Below are 15,923 nucleotides of genomic sequence, written 5' to 3' on the forward strand. Positions count from 1 at the left end.
CTTAACAAGTTTTATTACACACTCTATAATCTAAGAAAAACTCCATTAGTTTGCATTGAAGCCCCAGTATTTACTGAATAATAAACCTTTGTATTTAATCAGCCTGGAATGTTAAGGGGCTTTTATATACATAGCATAAAAGTTGTTGTATTCACATGTACAGTGTGTTCGCAGTTTTTTTTTTTAAAACATAGTTCCTCTGCAAAATTTGATGACACTATGCACAACTGTGGTCTACCATTCAGCCTGAAAAAAACAATTTTGGGAAAACATTTTTGTCACCGTTTATAGTCACTTAGCTTTGTAAGCAATTCAAACTGAACAGGCACACTAAATACAGACCACCACCATCAACCCCCAGCATCACTACGACTTCTGTATTTAAGAGGGACAGCATTCACATTCAGACAGATTTGGGATTTCTTTTATCAGTACCCTCCTTTCACTTTAATTTTTATAATTCTTCCTTCCTTCCTTTCTTTCTTTTTTCTTTCTTTCCCCTCTGTCACTTTCTTTTTCTCTGCATCTCTCTCCTTTCTCACTCTTTCTCTCATTCTCCTCTCTCCTCTCATCTCCCTTCTTATCTCTCATCTTTCTCTTTCTCATCTCTCTCACTCCCGCTCTCTTTTTCTACACTTTCTCCTCTTCTCTCTCTCTGTTGTCCTCCTTTCTCTTCTTTTTCTCTTTCTTGCTCTCCCCCTCCACCCCCCTCCCCTGGGCTGCTTTTGCTGTCTAACTCACTCTGCGCCCCCTGAATCATCTCCTCAGCCCTGGACTCGGCTCCGGATCAAAGCCCCGAAAGCCAGTTCGACCCTATTCCAGTCCTCATCTCCAAAACCCCCAACCAAGGTAAGGGACAGGTGTGAGGCAGCAGGGTCAGGGCTAGAACCATGACATATCATCTCCTGACCTCATTCAAACCATCACTATAGATAATTGGCAGCGCTGTGGTGCAGATTTTGCAGGTGAGGTTTTGAGTTGAAAGACGATCTTAGTTTTGTCCCACCCCCAGCTACGTGTACTCACATGTACCCCATCTACCTGTACTCATATTTACCCCCAGCTACCTTTCTCATATTTACTCCCAGCCACCTGTACTCACATTTACCCCCAGACACCTGTACTCACGTTTACCCCCAGACACCTGTACTCACGTTTACCCGCAGACACCTGTACTCACGTTTACCCCCAGACACCTGAACTCACGTTTACCCCCAGACACCTGAACTCACGTTTACCCCAGACACCTGTACTCATGTTTACCCCCAGACACCAGTACTCATATTTACTCCCAGCCACCTGTACTCACATTTACCCCCAGACACCAGTACTCACATTTACCCCTAGACACCTGTACTCACGTTTACCCCCAGACACCTGTACTCACATTTACCCCAGACACCAGTACTCACGTTTACCCCAGACACCAGTACTCATGTTTACCCCCAGACACCAGTACTCATGTTTACCCCCAGACACCAGTACTCATGTTTATCCCCAGCCACCTGTACTCATGTTTACCCCCAGACACCAGTACTCATGTTTATCCCCAGCCACCTGTACTCACGTTTACCCCAGACACCTGTACTCATCTCGTGAACACTGTGGCAGCTTATTCCTAAAAGCAGCACATACCAACAGTTGTTACGTTAGCATGCCTCATTTTAACACATTCTTGTATAGATGCACATGTTCTGTTAGGCTGTGGAGCAAAACATGAGATCATGAGTGAAAGTCATTCTTTTCAGGATTTTTTTTTTCTAACCATCTCTGAAATGCTGTGGCTACTCACAAATAACCTCCCTTTTCCTTTCTCTTTATTTTTCTCCCTCTTTCCTCCATAATATTCACATTTGTCTTACCTTTTTTCTCACCTTTTCAATGATTTGTCTCCTTTATTCCATGCTCTTTCATGCTTGCTATTAATTTTTGCTCTCTTACCTTTTCCTTTCTCTTTTTGTTCTGCATGCCTTCCATCTGACACATTCTTTCTGCTTTCTTCTCTGCTTTCCCCCCATCTCTTTTCTCTTTTTCAACCACCATCTGCCTCTACCACCTTGCTCATTCTTTCTTTTTTCTTCTCTCTCTCTCTCCCTCCCTCTCTCTCTCTGTCTCTGCATCTTTCTGGCACCTTCTAGGTGGTAGCAACAGTGGCAGCTCAGAGACCACTCTTCCCAATCTGGCCTGCTCCCTGATGCTGGTGGACCAGCTCATCGACTTGTAGAAGACACAGAGAGAGGGAGGGGGAGGGAGGGAGGGAGAGAGAGAGAGACAGTGAAACATGCAGGGGAAATGTGCAATTCTTAACTGTAGCTAGAGTTTAAATCACAGATGAAACACTTTGGTTTGAAAAACCTAATCACATCCCAGAAGGCTGTGTCCTGAAGTTTACCCTTTATATTGACTTGAAAAACCCTCCCCCTCCCATGTCTGTCTGTCTGTCTGTCTGTCTGTCTATCTGACCCAGTGTGCCATTCTTTTTCTGTTGCTCCACATCACTTCCATGCCACTTTTTCCATGCTTTATCCACGTCTGATCCCACATGACAACATACTAAGATCTTAAATGAACACACTGCACTTTAAAACGATAGTTTGACCAAAAAAAAAACATATTTAAACATTTTTTTTCTTTATCCCAAATGTGGTCAGTCAGCCAAGACATGTTTAGTGTCAGTTTAGTTCATTGTTTTAATAGTGGAGCTATGAGGCTGTTATAGCTAACAAGTAATGGAAGCTGGCGTCACACAGATCCGTGGCGAAATCATCGCACACTTGCCTCGAACAGTGCTGAGCTGTTAAAGGGGAATTCCACTGATTTTGAGATCAAAGTCGTTCATAGTGGTTTGAGTGCATTGCAGATTGCCACAAGTATAGCCATTTCATTTACTATTCAAACTGACCAGTGGACCTAAACGTGTCTTCTTAGTTGGTAGTGATAAAATAGGGGTAAATCTGAAAAAAAGAGTTTTGTTTGGAAACTAATTTGCCACACAAAAGCTTGCTTGTACCTTTCTGCCATGAATGTGTTTTAAAAAACATGTTCTAGGACAAAATCGTATTTTGAAAGTATTGTACAGCAGGCAGCGTATTCATAACCATTTTATGTTATAACATTCTGAGGGGTGGCTGTTAGAGGCATTAAATGCTTTGGACGTCTGGTTCCTATCACAGCTGCTGTGAAAAAGTGAGTTGGCAAGTCTCTCTAGAGCAGAGCGTTTCATATCAAGCTACTTTGTTACATTGTAAGCAATTGAATTATTGAAGAATAATGATTAATAATGAAAAATTAGTGGTTTCCCATTAAAGTCATCTCTAATAGATTTTTCTAAAAGTATCTAAATGCTGATTTGAAGTGTTTTTTGGTTTTAATTAAATGTAAAAAAACATACAAAGTCTGTTGTATAGCTAAACACAGTAGTAGCATGTTGTGGCTTGAGCTTTGTCCATAATTTTATTCATTTTCCTTTTTTGTCCAGACTTTAAAGACCAAACATGAATTGCCTGACCAACCACATTTGGAGTCAATTAGATTTTTTGTTCGCACTATCGCTCTGAGTGGAGCTGGTGTTCCTTTCAAAGCAGAACGTAAGCGTTGACCTGTCCAAAGATTCATGCCAGCCTTCTTATCTTATTGCATGACACTGACTGAATTTAAATAGCACATCCCATCCTGCCCAAGATGGTAGGAGGGCAGGAATTAGAGGGTAAATGGAATCTCTCTGCTGAGCTTTACTAGACATCTCCACTTGATGACGCACGTATCATATCGCAGTACTACAAATCTTGGGCCTTGATGTTACTCATGATGGCATATACTCCTGCCTGCTGTGCTTAAACTGACCATAGGCCCAGCCAGTACTCTTTCTAGCTATGGTATATGCCAAGCTCTGCATGTGCAATATTGAGATATATCAGACATATCAGCAGTATTACAGGTATATCCCTTCACTCAGTGTGTTTACGCCGCTGTGTATGCGCTTCTGTGATCACTATGACCTTTGATCAGAATTTAGAAATTTAGCTTTATTTACATTCTCAGGTCAGATCCTGGATATATGCTCACATTTTTATTTATTCACTCGTTTGTTCTGCCTCTAACTCATTCCTTCATTTATTCATTCATTCCCTTTGCTTGTGTTCCTCCTTGTGCTTTTTATCTTCATCCTTTCAACCAAATCCTCCATGTTTTGCTTGATGTGCCCAGGTCAAGTAGTATCATTAACAAGGTTTATTTCATCATGTAGATGTCCGTATCTCCAGAATCATGTCCATATCTTGTCAGATTTTAAAGAGCAACATCAATGTAATTACAGAAAAATGTAACAAAAACATAGTTAGAACTTGTTAAATTGAATTTGTCATGTCATTGAATTTGACATCAGTATAAAATAGGTTTGTGGCTTAAAAACCTAATATTTTCATTATGTAACCTTAGCTGACTTGCTGATAATGGTTAAGGCAACCAAGCTGAGCTAAGACACTGTGACAGTGGAAGGTGACGTTTGCAGTTCTGTTCTTTATAACCAGCTCAGTTACACTTTTGTGACCAAATTAATGATGACAGTATCCTACAAAGAACAGTCGCAGTCAGGAAGAGGTCTCAGAACAAATCACATGGTGATTAGCCGTTTTTGCTTTGAAATATAATTTTCATTTAAAGTATACTGCCAGCTTTAGGGGTCATCTATAAGTTTCTGGTCAAAAAAATTTGCTATTATGGTTATAATTAGTGGGGGCTGTTGTACCTCTGTAAGCATATCTGCTGATGGTTCTGGACACATCATTGGTCATGTTCTTGGAAGCATCAGCAGATATTCTTAAGCTTGGTGTACGTTATGCAACCTCTGCCCCTGATTCTCAGTCTGGCTTGTTGGCTCTAGTCTACAGATTTTGGGTCAGTCGGGAGTCGACAGTTTGGAGAGAAAATCGGGTTGTGCGCAAAAGAAATAGATTCCGATTTTTTTGCTTCCTCAAACATCTTTGCATTTTTCAACCCGACTCTGAGCATAATCTTGTAGTGTATACTGGTCAGCAGCTCAATCTGAGTGGCCTCCTCCAACAGCCATTCAAACTGAGAGTGTGAAAGAAGAAAGTGCAGCAAGTAAAAAATAAAATATTCCAAGAAGACACTCACATGTGGAGCTCATGAGCTGAGCTTAGGGCACAAGCACAGTGTGCATTGTTTTTGTAGTTTATGTACATCTAAAACTCTAAAATGACAACAGTAATCAAATCTTTGCATCCATGACCCTCACTTAATTATGTTTACCTGTTGCTTCTTAACTGTGTTAGCGCAAACGGCAGCGAAGAGAGCAGCAGCACCAAGCCGCTCCACGTTTGTTTATTTGCATATCATAACGAGAGAATGTTTGTGTTCCAGCAAGTTCAGTAGTTCAGTTCAGTTTAGCAATAACTTAAGAGTTGAGAAGTGTGTGATCCCAGCTCGTTTAGTCTGTGATCGCCAGTATTTCAAGTCGGCCAAAAAAATGCAAAAAGCAGTTGGATAGTGTAAGAGACCCAGTCTTTTTATAATGACTTTAAAAATCGTATAGTGAGTCCAAGACTTTACAGGGGGGATGATAATAATGATGGGCGTGGTCCCTGGCTCTAAAACAAACTGCGAATTACTGCTTAGTCTTTGTTACAAAAGAGTGAAGCTTAGGAAAACTATATCCCAAGCTCCACCACTAGAATTAAGTTATTTTTCACAATGTTATCTGAATAAAAGGATTCCTTTACCCGCACAGACCTAGTCATCCACCTCACTGAGTAATTTACTAAAATGTGTTGATCCTTTAGGCGTGTATTTCAGAGCAGCTCCTGTGCTGTACTAACATTGTGGAGGAGACTCTTCTCTAATACAGCAATAAAAACTTGCAATTGTGATTTTGTTGCTCATCTGCTGAAATAAACCTGCTGTAAAGCTGTTTAATTAGAAAAAAACAAGAACAAGCTGCTACTCCCTCCTGAAGCGGTTATGAGTCGGAGGTGGTGTAGATTGAAGGCATGGCAGTACTTGGATACACATCACTAAACTTACATTTTTTTATATGATTCAACTTTTCATGCCTCCATCGTACACCAGCCGTATATTGCAAATAATTGTCATCCCACAATTTAAAGTGCTCCCACACATTAGCAGCATCTTCCTGAGGCTTTTTCTCTCTTTTATCTTAAGTGGCCACATGGGAAGTGAGTCGAGGCAATGTGGATGGCTGGCCTGAATTCATGATGCATTCTAAACTGAACCAACTATATTTTAAATTTTTTTCAATATGTTCACAATCACTTTCTAAAGACCTTCACTGATGAAATTTACTCCTAGATGTTTATGGAAAGGTGAAGATTCTGAATGCTAAAAAAAGAAACCATTTTCACTGTAACATAAAAATACTCACATATTCTAATTATTGAGGCCAGCTCTGACTTAATGCCAGCTTAGCTAATGCTCTGTTTGTTTGGACAGTCTTTTTGTGGTTGATGTGGCCATAGTTACGTCATGACTGTTGGCACCAGTAACCCACAATCCTAAAGGAGACTGGAGAAAGGAGGCAGGTCAAAAGGTCGTTGATGTTGCTCTTTAAAGTTGTAGTTAGAATAAATGTTGGTCATTTAAACGAATGCAAAGTATCTTATGTTCGCATTAAATGTAGCTGTTGATAGTGCTATAGATGAATGTATGAAGTGTCTATATGAAATCTGTTCTGATGACTCTTCTTTTTATAGTTTATGAAAGACTTTATTTCTGAGTTTTTGTCGTGTCTGAAAGTGTATAGATCTGCTGTCTGTTCTTCTCTTTCCCTCTCTCTCCTTCTCCGTATTTAACCGTTATTGCAAGAATGAGCCATTTTAGCTCTGTGTTTGCTTTGCTGTGGGTAAATGTGCTGTTAATGAAGGGAGATTGTTGCATATCAGTTTTAAACTGATTTATATCAGAGCTCGTAAGATTTGTTTACTGAATTTGAGTACTGTGAGTGAAAAAAAGCTTTAACCTTCAATACATTGTCTTTCTGCTGTGTGAACATTGATTTTTCATCCTTCGTTTGTCTGTTTTTTGTTTATTTTTCCTCAAAAAAAGGACTGATACTGTCTTGCGAGAGGGAGAGAAAGTGAGAGTGTTTCTCCAGACTTCATTTCCTTTTCTTTGTTGTACTGGGCTTATGATGGAATTGACTTCCTGAGGTCGTTGCCCCATTTCTTCTATTTTTTTTTAGATTTCATGGTCCTTGAGCATTTAACATCCACGTCCGTTCCTTTTTGTTCAGTTTTCTTCCCTCACACAGCAGCAGGAAATTACACTGCCTTTCAAATGTTCGGGGACACTTCACAATGTTGTTTTTCTTTGAGTGTTTTAGATAAATACTTGCAAGAGTTTAACATCTTGAAAAGAAAGCTGTTTAGCTTGCAATGTTGCAAAAACTACAAAACTGGAGCAACTGACAAAAGCCTTTCCTTGGGAACAAAGCCAAAGCCCACACATTTTATTCCCTTGTTATGATGTGAGCACTCATCAGCTCCTTAAATAGCCATTGGGCCAAAACAGTTAGGGCAGTTACGGTCACACAGTTAAATGCAGGGAAAGGAAACTTGATGAGTCAGCTTAGTGATTATTTTGCAGTTTGAATGATAATCAGAGCATCCTCTCATCTTTAGTAATCCATGTTTAGAATAGCGCCACAAGGGGGAGCCAATTCACTTTTTTACGCATCACTGAAAGAGAGGAAACCCACACCAGCAGGATCTCTGTTACAAATGTCATGTTTATGCAGTAAAATTTAAACATTTTAAGTGAAATAAAAATGTATGAGTTGTAAGTGTTTATGAAGTAAATGGCTTTGTTTAACTAGGTCTAGGCCAATGGCTGATGTTTGTCAGCTACCGACTGCTGGATATCAGGCTGAAAAGAGGACAGTGGTGAATGAAGGTCTAGCTCAGTTTAGTACATTTGGGTGAACGCTTATGTTTAATCTTGAAGTAATGCTGTAAATTGTTTGGCTTCAACCCCTCATTTGATAAGACAAAAGCACAGAGCGATGGCTGGTCTTTTTTAGTTCCAGCACAAATGAAATGCTCACTGCTGTGTTTTCTTAGTTTCGCTTATGCTTGGCTTTCCCGGTTTTCTCAGTTTGAGATACCGGTGGCCGCTTCACTTATAGATGCCCAATCTTTGGGATTCTTTCCTTTTGACTCTGATTTTAACACTTTATACATGATGGGTGGATTCCGTATAATCTGAAATGAAACGTTTTATACTGACGGGCACTGAAAATATAAACATGATTAGCTAGAATTTTGCCTGAACACTCAATAAGCACCACAAAAAAATATGACGTTTATGTTTGCAAATAATTATCACAACCATATATCAGACTGCCAATGGCCCCCCTAGGAGTACCACCACTGCCCACAGGTCTAGGCTGAACAGTTCAGTGAACAGGTTACTCCAGTAATATTTAGTTAGGAACTATTCACAGTAAAACTTAAACATAGAAAGTATAATTGAGAGCTTTTAATATGTGCTTTTAACAATAGAAGGCAGTGTCCCCAAACTTTTGGCAGCCAGTGTACATTCATACCTTCAGTCTAGAGCTGGGTGGGCCTTAGCGGAGCACAAGCACAAGTTCCTTCACCCACAGCTTTAGATTTATATAATCACCATCACATATCCAAGGCACCACCGCCTGCCATTCATAATCGGGGCACGTTTGCATATGTGGAAGCACTACTGTAACGTGGCATCATTTCCATTGAGATGTTGTTGCTAGTGTAGTGTACTTCAAGTTACTTGTTTTAAGTCAAAGAATACTGTTTTATTTTATTTTCCTGTATGATAGTGTTGATGCAAATGTAGTAAACTGTCTACAATCATGTTTATATAGTAAATGAGACTTGTATATTGCCGTCAGCCTCTCGCTGTCCCAGTGTCCTTTTCCCCTGCCCTGTCTGCAGTACATGTTGTTAGGTCATTGGCAGGTTTCAGTGTGGCTAACCTATGCAATTCTACAGTAGTGCTTCGTATTACTCATAGACATACACCCTGTGGTGTGGCTGAGTAGTTTAGCGTTGCCGATAGTCCGACCTTTTTGTGTTTTGCGGTGTACAACTTGCATATTCCAGTCAGCATAAAGAGAAAATAATGATACCATGATGAAAAAGATTCTGATTAATACTTGACTGCAGATGTGGAGACAAGATGTATTATCTATCAGCGTGTTCCTTCTATTTTTATGAGATGAAACATGAATTTCAAAAAGAGTAGGATGGTGAATAAACATGTAAATGTCAATGGATATTGGAAGTGTGTGTGTGTTGAGTTTGTTTTGTTAGATGCTGCATTCATTCATGCAAGGCTGGCAACATATGGTTGACAAAAGCAGCTGCTGAATTTGAATCTGAAATCTGAATTAGAATCGGATTTAGTTCATCTTTTTGTTCTGCATTGTTTCTAACATCTACCCGGTTTCTGACGTACACCATACATAAAGTGTGTAGACAGCTGCTCATCCATTGTTTCTTCTCAAACCAAGCATGTTAAAGGGAATTCGTCCTCCTTTGCTGAAGTAACAGCCTCTGCTCTTCTGGGAAGGCTTTACATTAGATGTGGGAATATTGCTGTGAGAATTTGATTGCAGCCTCAAGAGCATTAGTGAGGTCAGGTACTGATGTTGGATGATCAGTTCTGTACACACCAACTCTTCCCAAAGGAATCTGATGGAGCTTCATCACTACAGAGAGCGCAGCTGCTCCATAGCCCAATGTTAAGGGGCCATTTAACAAAAACTTGGCATTGGGAATGGTGAACTTGGCGTCGTGGAAAATATCTCTGCAGCTTTGCTCTCGACACAGAACTGAAATAAAACTCAAAACACCAGAATTGGCAGGAAAAGGCACAGTTCTTTGATTGAAGCTCAAGGCTTTCCAGCATTAAGTGTTAATCCTGAGTTGGCCCTGGCAAAACTAACAAACCCACCAAAATCCACGCTTTTTATACTCTTTTTGGGCAAGGAGGGGTCAACACCTGGCTCCTCCCTGCCCTCCCCATATATTTCAGACCTTTTGATTTGCACACCATTATGTCCAAAAGTCACTGCTTTTTTTTGCCGCCCTTATTTCCAAACCACGGAGTGATATATATATATATATATATTTTTTTTTTTGTTTGAAGGCCAAGACCATTCTCAGGCCCAAACCTTCAAGCTTTATTTGCTTCATCTATTACATTTGGATTTACATTCTGAATTTATTTTTGCTACGTTTGCACTTTTCCCCTTTTCCCAATAGTAATTTTAATGTTCTCATGATACAAACAGACTTCAGCCGTATGTGTGTGTCCTATCAAGTCCCAGCCGACACCTCAAGGCCACTCACAGAAGGCCTTCTCGTTCCCATGCTTCAAGGCCACTCACAGACACAGCCAAACTGCTCATCCACCATATAATACTCATATGTGAATAATTATGATTCAGTTCATCTATTACTTTTTGAGAAAATCTTCCTTAAAGTAGTTGAAATTACTAATTAGAAAGTTTAAAGAAACCTTAAAAATCTTCCAGGTTTACCTTGCTATTGCGGTGATACTTTACTTGAACCCTACTATATAGCGTTGACATAACCATGTCATAACCATGTCATGGGTTGTTCAGTAATATAACAGGCATGTTCTTATTACCAGTAATTGTCAGGTGTCATAATAGTTGATTTCCATGACGGCTGCTAGAGTACACTTAGGAGAAGTTAGCCTAAGACGTGAGCTGTCATGACAGTTACTGGTAACAGTCATCGTCATCGAGTTCCATCCCTGGCGATGCGTAATTGGAGCATAATTGCGTTCAAATTGCAATGCATCACAATACTGTAAACCTATTCTGGGGCCTCTTGATTCTCACCTCTAATAACCAAACTAGTTCTAGGTTCTAGAACTCAGCTCTTCTCTCTGCTCCAGTATCCTCACGTAGCATCCTCCATACCCAACTTTTCCTTTCTGAGATGTCTACACTAAATAAAGACCTGGTGGTGTAAAGCATGATGGCAACAACCCCATCTAGACAGCTCTTACCAGGCGACTCAGTTAGCGACTCCATTCCCAACAGAAGCCAATTTGAAATGGGGGCCTCGCTTAGAGATTAAGCACTGAACTCTAGTCTGCTGCTTTATTAACCCTTTCCTACATGCACTGCCCATTGTCCACAGTCTGAAGGTAAGAGTCGCTCTGTCTACATATCTGTATATCTAGTCTAACTTTGTCTGTGTTGCACTCCTTGTTTCCATGGATCTTGATGTTAGTTGCGCCTACCATTACATTCCGTGCAGCGGTAAGACTACCACCAAGCTATCGCTCGGCAATCTGCACGTGCGCTTAACCTTTTTTTCCCACTTAAAAGCTTTTTTATTTGCAGCGCTCTTAGCACCAAAGACGGTTGTGTTTTCAGGTCTTCTTTTTGACAATGTGTGGAAACAAGGCTGTAGTCTGTCTGTGGTAGCTGTTATTCGTGGGTTGGTGTGTAGTAGGGTTGTACTTGGTACGTGTTTGTCCGTAGCTTGTTGTGGGTTATTGCTTGTGAACATATTGTGTTTGTGTATGTGTGTTTTTTTTTGTGTTTAATTATAATAGCTTAATAATGTTGCCACCTGCTCTGTGTTGTGAATTCTACTTCTACTTCCATCTCTCCTCTCAGAAAGAACGAGGCTTAACGTCAAAATACTGTCATGTGTTGTATATTCTGATACTTGTTTAGGGTAGAATCAGCAATATGGCACCACATAGTGCAGCATTTCTTACGGTCATCATCAGTTCTTACAGTTCTCCAGCTTCGATGCTGGGGGGCCTTGGTCTAGCACAGCTTGCTCGTTGCCTAGCTGATTAAATTCAGCACTTTGTTACCAGATTAAGTAGCTGTGTTTGACCTGGAAACTATGCTGAACTCTGATCGTCCAGGGCTGGAAGTAGATGGCGCTGTTTTATGCTTACACTCATGTTAGAAAAAGCTATTCATCTTTTGGAAGGTTGTTATGATGCCATCTTGCTGAATCTACCACACACTTTAATACAGTTCCTCAATGCAGTTGCCATTTGCTACTTCACTCATATGGTTCTTTTGGTTCTCTCTCTGTTCTGCAGAGGCAAAGGGGAAGACTAACGGCTATGAAGCCCTTTTAGAGGGTGGTGACGCAGAAAACCCCAGTCAGAGCTGTCTTCATTCCAGCGATGAAGAAGAGGACGATGAAGGTGAAGGCAAGGAAGAGCCAAGCTTGAGGCTGAGTGGCGACGAAGCTTCAAGCCACGATTGCAGTGGTTCTAGACCGTTGTTGCAGGACTCTGACGAAGATGAAGAACAAGAAACTGTTGCTTCTGGAAACCTTCACACATATTCGAATCTGCAGGCCAGCACTATCGCAGAGTCCACTCTGGTTGCGCATCAGCACTCTCAGAACCACTTGCCCCAAGCCCAGGGGCAACCCTGCCATTCGGAACTCGACCCCAACCTGGACATCTTCTCCAAAGCACCTTTCCAGGCTGCGCAAGAACAGGATAGCGATGGGGACGTTTTTGCAAATGCGCCATTTCCTCGTCCGCTGGCCCAGCCTCAGCAGCCCGATGTGTTTCTCCAGGCCCCATTCGGAAGGCGAAAGGAAACTCAAACCGCAGGCGTGGTGTATCCCCATCTAGTTGCCCAGTCTGGCTTCCATCACTCCCAGTTGGTGACCTCTTATCCTGGAAGCCATGACCAGAGCATCCTTGGTCAAGTAGCCACTCAGCCCTTCCGACCACAGGCTTTAACTAAATACTCCAGACATTATGAAGGGCCCTTGGCATCAGAACCTGACAAGGCCCAACTAGGAATGTCAAGCAAAGGCAAGAAAGGCCCTGTTGCTGCCCTGCACTCCTGGACGCCTGATGTAAATGCTAGTGATCCGTTCGTTTCTGCTCCCTTTTATCTTAAAGGCCCTCAAGAGAAGCACTGATGCTTCAGCACTCTAGGACCTAGTTTCTCAGACCCAGATTGAGCCTAAGCCTTGAATAAATGGGATTTCTAATGATGAAAGTTGCAAATCAGTCCAAATCTAGGCTTAATCCTAATTCGTATTTCAGAAATCACCCCTAAGAACACCTATGCACTAAGTTTGAAAAGACAATGCATCCTCTCTCCTAGGGATGGGCTTCAACCATGCAAGATTGCACCCAATTTATTATCTTTTTTAGCCTTTCTTTTAAAGCAGCCCAAGCTTCTTTGGCCTAGGGATGTTGAAGTATGAATGCCTTTGATAATATGCTGCACAGAGAATATTAGCATATGTAACGTGAAATATTATGCAAGAATGAACAGCACATACATACCGTGCAGAGTGATGATATTTACTACAACTGGCTTTAACTACAGCCTGCAGTGTCATTCCCATATTACTGACCAATCATGATTGTGTACTCTGCCTACCTCAGTTTATTTCTATGCTGAGAGAGCTTGTTTTCTGAGGTCTTGCACATTGTCTAAAAAAAGTTTAAAGGAATATTCCAGCACTTTTGCAACCTACACTCTGTCTGCCACATCTGCCTCGTAGGGTCAGTTGCCACAGACACTTTCTTGTACTCAGAAAAGCCTTGTGACTCAGTGTCTGTTATAGTTTAAAGTCAGTGAAGCATCTGTCCATTGACTTCTGTTATAAGTGCGTTTTGAGTCAGCAAGTTTTCTGTTCTGTTCTAATTTCTATTAAATTTCATCGTTCGTAGAGAAAAGTTTCTTTTCCAGTGCCGATATTGAAACCTCGAGTATCGTCCGATACCACTCCAGTATTTTTCTTGAAAAACTATACTACTGCATAATTAAATCGTTGAGATGTGAAAAAAGGGCATTCAAAGCGGTTTGATGTGAAATGGTTCATTGTATAGAAACCAAAGCAACTCTGATTGCTCATGTCTGATTTCTTTTACTGTGGTGGTGATAGGAACCAGGGGTTGTGATATTTACAGCCCAAATATAGCCATTAACCAACAGCAAACCTGCATATCACCGTGAGTTTTTATATGTAATGTTGATAATGGTAAAATAGTGGTAGATCTGAAAAAAAAGTTTTCTTGGCTATTTTGCCTCACAGCGCCTAGTATATACCCCTCTGCTATAATGGATGTTAAAAATTCTGTTTTAGGCTAAAACCTTCATCTCAAAACAGTGTAAAACTTGTAAAACAGTGTCTCAGGCATCAGGTAGAGTATTCATTACTTCATTGTTTCATTTTGTGTAATACCACCACTGTGAACGTTTATGACTTGGTAAGTCTCTCTAGAAGGGAGCATTTCACATCAAACCACTCGTAATGCCTTTGTTTCACATCTAAACCCTTTTATTAAGAAGACATTTTTGAATAATCCATGGATTTCACCTTAACTTCACTTGAACGAGCATCAGAAAGTAGGCGGTCATCACAGTGTGAATTAGGCTACGTTCACATTACCAGGCTGAAGTGGCACAAATCCGATTTTTTGGGCCCTAATGTGACTGTGTGGACGTGCAAATCTGATCTTTTCAAATCCGGCCTGAGTCACTTTCATATGTGGTCCTAGATCGGATACGTATCCGATTTGTGGCCATGCGACCTTAATGTGAACGTTCAGATCGGAATTCATGTGCTTTTTTTCCCCACTGCGTGTGCGCCAGCTTTCAGCGTTACCATGGCAGCAGCGCCGAACAGAAGTTAAAGCCTGTAAACGGTGAAAAAGCAGCACATCACCTTTTTCATCTTGCTCTAATAATGAAGCTGAGAGCTGATCAGAGTTAATTATCTTCTCAGCGAAGCTCGTTCTGCTCGTTAGTTTGTGCTAATGACGTTACTGAGTAGGATGTGCCATGTGGGTCATTTCAGGACGCCGGTTCGTTCGCATTAATGACAGATTTGAATCACTTACCTAAACGAGTATGAACCATCGTGTCGGAGAGATCGGATTTGAGCAAAAAATCGGATTTGAGAAATGAGGCTTGTAATGTGAACGTAGCTTTAGTGCATGCTATTTCAAGACGGATTTGTTGAAGGTTTGAATCAGACCCGTTCTTTTTTTCCACTTTCTGATATCCAGTCCGGCACCTTCTGCTGATGTCAGGCAGATACTGATACCCATCGATACCGATATTGCCATCCTTTGGTCATTGTTAATGAACCGTAAGATAGCAATGGGTCAGATAGAGATTGGGCTGAAAAAAGCTGGAGGATTCCTATGATTAGAGATTTTGCAGTGCTTCGTTGACCGATTAGACCCCTTCTATCGTATATACGCTGGTTTAGGAATTGCTGAAATATTTTTCTTTGTGAATTTGAATGTGCACATGACCTGCCTCCTGACTTAAGAGTTGCTGAAATTAGCTTGACTTCTTCCCTGTGCAGTGCATTACTCCAATGTCAGTAGTTATAACGAAAAAAGACTCATGCAATATACACTGTTATGGAGATGTTCTCGCTTTGTTTGATTCACCTACACTACCACAGAATGTTTGTCAAAACACTTGCACAAGCTACTGGGGCTCTCACGAAAGACCCCCTGCTCTTTTGAATGGACAGAACATCACTGGGAAGCGGCCTTCTCAAACGTGAATGTCTGAATGTCAGTTTTTGTCTGATCTTTATTCATATGGATGTAGGTTACTGAGGCTTTCGTTCTGATGTGAAAGAAGTCTGTGGTAACTTCATGTTTAGGTATCTTTAGTCATGTATACAGATCATCTTTAGAACTGGCGTAGTACATGTAACAACTTGTACTTTCACATGACAAAAACACCAAAGTGCAATGAAGTAAGCTGTATTTACATAGTGATCAGTGCCATTTTCTTGAAATACATTGACATTAGGGACCGTATTGGGAACCCTAATTCCTTCATATGCTGGATGACGTTGCACAGAAACTGACCTGTAGATTGTGAATTTGAACACGCTGTT

General features: G+C 40.9%; 1 protein-coding gene across 3 annotated transcripts in view; it reads left to right on the forward strand.

Annotated features, from left to right (window-relative positions):
- aak1a (AP2 associated kinase 1a) overlaps window positions 1-14,605 on the forward strand; it is a 64,476-nt gene extending 49,871 nt beyond the window's left edge. For all 3 annotated transcript variants that reach the window (XM_036578498.1, XM_036578499.1, XM_036578497.1), the window contains one exon: window positions 12,121-14,605. In XM_036578498.1, the coding sequence (XP_036434391.1) occupies window positions 12,121-12,965 (845 nt within the window). In that variant the 3' untranslated portion in view covers window positions 12,966-14,605. The remainder of the gene's footprint in view (window positions 1-12,120) is intronic.
- The last annotated feature ends 1,318 nt before the right edge of the window (window positions 14,606-15,923 follow it).

The sequence above is a fragment of the Colossoma macropomum genome, unplaced genomic scaffold, assembly GCF_904425465.1.
Source record: "Colossoma macropomum unplaced genomic scaffold, Colossoma_macropomum, whole genome shotgun sequence".
NCBI lineage: Eukaryota > Metazoa > Chordata > Actinopteri > Characiformes > Serrasalmidae > Colossoma > Colossoma macropomum.